Raw genomic sequence first — 4,826 nt, forward strand, 5'->3', positions numbered from 1 at the left:
GTTTGTGTTTACCAGCCTGGGCTGCGAAAATTAATGTCACATTTTCCACAAATCTTTTGAAGCCTTTTTTCAAACAATCATCTGAAATTTCCAGGACTGTCACCAGGGCCAGAGAGAACTAAAGTTCCTGTGTGTGCTGAGATGACACCAGTGAAAAAGCCTGGCATAGGGCCCAGCACTTAGAACTTCCAGAAAGTTAGTTTTCTTTCAACTGTGTTATGCCAACCACGTTTTCAAATAGTAATCACTAAAGAGGCTTCTGCATCAAACCTTCACACGCAGCTCCCATGCCACTCTCGAGAATTCACCAACACACAGGCCCATCAGCAGTAGGCTACCTTTGCACAATATTCTCTAATAGCAACTCCAAAACCCAGGCTCTTTCCACCACACTGTGGTCCGCTAGGTGGGGCCATCGTTCAGCCCACCCCAATCCAGATGTGATCCCCCTGTGATCTGCTTCTGGCGAGATTCTCAGTCTGGACAGGTCTTCCCCATGAGATAGAACCTGATAAAGAGCTAGGGCAATTCTAACAAGATTACCGAAGGTCCACATAACTTCTAAGACTTGGCCTGGTCTGAAGGAAAACCTGTTCTTTCCCTAGTGATGAATGAACTCTCTTATGTCTAGCTTCTAAAGGGAAACAAAAGAATCCTTCTTTTACTTTTTAAGTACCTCCATCAGAGTCATGAAATCATCTGTCAAGACTATTTACCTTTTATGTTTCCATTCTGGTAAGAACCCTTTAAATGAGGACACTGCTGATTGCTGGTGATGTTTTTTGAGCAAACACTCCGGGGTATGGATGAAAGCCAATGGCAGGTCAAATGACTCTTTGGGGAAGTTACTTCTGTATTCAGATTTCACTAAAAGGTTCCAAGATGAAAGCAAACCTAGATTTCGGTCTTAATTGCTGTCCGTTTTTGTAATGAACAAGTGTTTTTCCCTTAGCTAGTGTATCAGGCAGGGTTCTACCAGAGAAACATAATCAGTAGGAGATACATATACATGTCCAGATTTACTTCAAAGAATTGATTTACATGATTGTAGGGATCGGCAAGTCCAAACTCCACATTGTAGGCCAGCAATCTGGAAACCTTTGGGCAGGAGCTGATGCTGTAGTTTGCACATGGAATTCCTTGTTCCTTAAAAAAAAAAAAATCTGTTTTGTTCTTAAGGGCTTTGAATGATTGGATCAGGCCCACCCAGATTATCTAGGTAATCTCTTTTACTTATTAAAGTAAACTGATCGTAGGTGTTAATCACATCTATGAAATGCCTTCAAGGCAACACCTAGATTAGCATTCGATTGAATAACTGGGGAATACAGCCTAGCCAAGTTGACACATAAAATTAACCATCACAGCAACATGCCTGCTAAATTTTATCGACCGTCTTACAGACTGTTAGGGACTGTGGTAGAGAACTGGGACAGCCACTCTCAGTTTCACCCTGAACCAAAGGCCCCTGTCAAGTAACCACATAGCCAAGCAAAATTCCAGTCAATGGAAACATTCACCGGTTGGCTGTCTTCCCAAGGAATGGCATCAGACAGAAAATGCAAAAATGAAGAAAGCAGGCATCGGAGGCAGAGGGGCAACAGAGGTCCAGGGTTTGGTTCTCTTTTTGTCTTTCACTGGGAGGTGGTAAGTTAGCCCTGTTGCCCACGTATGCAGATGGGAGAAGTGATTTAGAAACTTCAGAGCAATTGGTGATCCCCGAACAGGGTGTATCTGGTTTGAAATGGATCATTATTTTACTCGAAATGGTTGGTGTCCCAATTCTGTTTTGCCATTGGCCGATATAATTGTGGGTTTACACACGGCCAGCACATGCCAAACAGAAGTAGACAAAGCTCTCACTCTAAGTGGGAGCTTGGGTAGGAGCTGCCTCCACCAGAAAGGGAGAGGGTAGTACAGATGGTCTCGTAAGCCTGTTCCTGCTATAGTTCTAGAGGCGGCTCGGAACCTTCTCAGCAAATATATCAGTTATTTATTGTTGTGTATTAAAGTATTTCAAAACATAGTGGCTTAAAACAATAATCATTTATTTTGCTCATGAGTATGCAACTTGAGCAGGGCTTGGTGGGAAAGGCTCACGAAGCTCCACGTGGCATCAGCTCGGGTGGTTCTATAGGGCATAGAGGTTCCACTTCCAAGATGTTCAATCACATGGCTGGCAAGCTGGGGCTGGCTGTCAGTCAGGAGCCCAGCTGGGGTGAAGTGGGGATCTTGGTTTTTCTCTCCACGTAGGGCTCTCCATGTGGCCTGGGCTTCCTTACAGCATGGCTACGTACAAAAGCAAGCATCCAAAGAGAGAACCAAGTAGAAGCTGTATCACCTTTTAAGACCGAGGCTCAAAGTTTTGCGTCATCACTCCTACACCATCCTATCCACCAAAAGTGAGTCACCAAAGCCAGTCCATATTCCAGGGGAGGGAAATGAGACTCTATCCCTTGATTGGAGGAGTGGCAAATTTTTACTTATAACACATTGACTAGTTCCTAGTCACGTTGTCACCCCTAGCTGCAAAGGAAGCTAGGAATGAAATCTTTATTTGGGGTAGCCATATGCCTAGCTAAAATGTAGGGGCCAGTGACTTGCAATCTGGGCCACACTCCTCTGAATCTATTGTCCACGTAACAACCCAGAATCACTTTCCTAAAACATATAGCTGAGCATAAAATGTGTATCTGCTTAAAGCCTTCAGTGGTCCCCATCCCTTCTAGATAAAATCAGAATTCCTTAAAATGACTTCATCTTTCTTCCATTCTGAGATTCCTCTCTGTTCACTCTCACTAGTGATACTGTAGCTTCAAAAAGCCCTAACCAACCTGTAGTTTCTAGCACATTCTCTCTCCTCTCAAGGTGTTTGCATGTACTGTTCCCTCTTCTACCCTCTTTGCAAGTTAAGGCTTCAGCTTAGACTTCACCATCTTTCAAGAAGTCTTTTAGGGTCTGTGTTGTCTAGTCTCACACTGCTGCAAAGAACTACCTGAGACTGGGCGCCATGGTACACGTCTGTAATCCCAGCACTTTGGGAGGCCAAGACTGGTGGTTCACCTGAGGTCAGGAGTTCAAAACCAGCCTGGCCAACATGGTGAATCCCAGTCTCTACTAACAATACAAAGTTAGCCGGGTGTGGTGGTGGATATCTGTAATCCCAGCTACTTGAGGGGCTGAGGCAAGAGAAACGCTTGAACCTGGAAGCTTGAGGTTGCAGTGAGCTGAGATCACACCATTACACTCCAGCCTGGGCAACAAGAGTGAAACTCTGTATCAAAAAAAAAAAAAAAACAAACTACCTGGGACTGGATAATTTATAAAGAAAAGAGGTTTAATTGGTTCACAGTTCTTCAGGCTGTACAGGAAGCATGGCTGGAGAGACCTCAGGAAACTTACAATCATGGCAGAAGGCAAAGAGGAAGGATGAAAATTCACTCCTTAACACGAGAACAGCAAGGGGGAATCCACCCCCATGCCAATCACCTCCCACCAGGCCCCTCCTCCAACAGTGGAGATTACAATTTCATATGAGATTCGGGCGGGGACACAGATCCAAACTGTATCAGGGTCCCACAAAAATGTTTTACTTTCTTTTAAAATCAGAAGAAAAAAGCAAACTTTCAAGTCCAAGAACATGTTTGAATGTATAATTTTAATATGTCTTTATACCAGTGCAGCTGTAAAATATAATTTTTAATATTTTTCATGGAGGAAGGAGCCTGCGAAAGCAAGGGTCCCAAGGGCCCGTGAAAGTTGTAATGCGGCCATTGTCCTGTTGGCTCCAATAGCTCATTTCAGTGTTAGCTCTTCCTGCACCACATCTTAACTGCTGGGCACCTGACGGTCTCTCCCAGCTGAGAGGCACCCTGGAGGGCAGGGCCTGTTTTGTTTCCTTTGTTTCCACAAATACAATATGAATACAGCCTGGTGCTAACTGCAGGGTTATATGATGTGATCCTCTCATCCCCAGCAAAGATAAGGGTGCAGGTCCTGCCTGGCTCCCTTATCTTTAACTGCCATTATCTACCTTTATCTATCCTTACCTACCTCTCACCCATACTGTCTTGGTTCCAATGCTAGGTATATGTGGCTTGGAGCAACTGACTTTATCTCTCTAAATCTCAGTATTGCCATCCGAAAAATGGAGCAATAGTAAGTTCTTGTGTGGTAGATAAAAGAATACATCACCTGTGAAGGGCTTAGAGCAGTTCCTATTGCGTAGTAAGTACTCGATAATTATTAAGTATTATTGTTGTTGTTGCTGTGGCCAATTAGTGTCCTATCTCTCCCAGAAATCCATTCATTTCAGAACTGGCTCCTGGAGAAGAGAAGAAATTACTCATCCCCACCCCGACCCCCTGCTCCCCAATGATCACCTCTAATGGTGGAATTTCAGGCTGTGTAGGAGAAGATGACCAGAGGCAAAGAGGCAATTCCATAGCCTCAAATCATTTTCAGTGGCCTCCACTTGGGTGATTTATTGGGATGGGGGCAGGGCAGGGCCTATTACTGGGAAAAGACACAAATATTAGGGTCTAATGCATTGGGTTCAAATCCTGAATCCAACTTTTCCAACCGTTACCTACAATCTGCATTCCAATTCCTTCCTGAAAAATGAGGTTCGTAATAGCACCTACCTCTTGGAGGGTCTGGGAGGGTTCAGCGAGGCACCGAATGTGAATTACCATCTATTAATTTACCTGATCCTCATGACCTGTTAGTACCCTCGTCAATTTATTTTTATTTTTATTTTTTTTTCCCCATTTATTTATTTTATTGTATTTTAGGTTTGGGGGTACATGTGAAGAACATGCAAAATT

The 4,826-nt window shown here is 43.9% G+C and overlaps 1 protein-coding gene across 2 annotated transcripts in view; it reads left to right on the forward strand.

Moving 5' to 3' along the window:
- Positions 1 to 4,826, forward strand: part of DIPK2B (divergent protein kinase domain 2B) — a 50,423-nt gene that overhangs the window by 35,669 nt on the left and 9,928 nt on the right. Inside the window, exon 3 of one of the 2 annotated variants that reach the window (XM_037729056.1) lies at positions 95 to 2,037. The exons of the other annotated variant lie outside the window; for it this stretch is intronic. Coding sequence (XP_037584984.1) covers positions 95 to 145 — 51 coding nt within the window. The 3' untranslated portion in view covers positions 146 to 2,037. Of the gene's footprint in view, positions 1 to 94; positions 2,038 to 4,826 lie in introns of those variants that run through there. 2 annotated transcript variants of the gene reach the window in all.

Source organism: Cebus imitator, unplaced genomic scaffold, assembly GCF_001604975.1.
Source record: "Cebus imitator isolate Cc_AM_T3 unplaced genomic scaffold, Cebus_imitator-1.0 Scaffold289, whole genome shotgun sequence".
Taxonomy (NCBI): Eukaryota; Metazoa; Chordata; class Mammalia; order Primates; family Cebidae; genus Cebus; species Cebus imitator.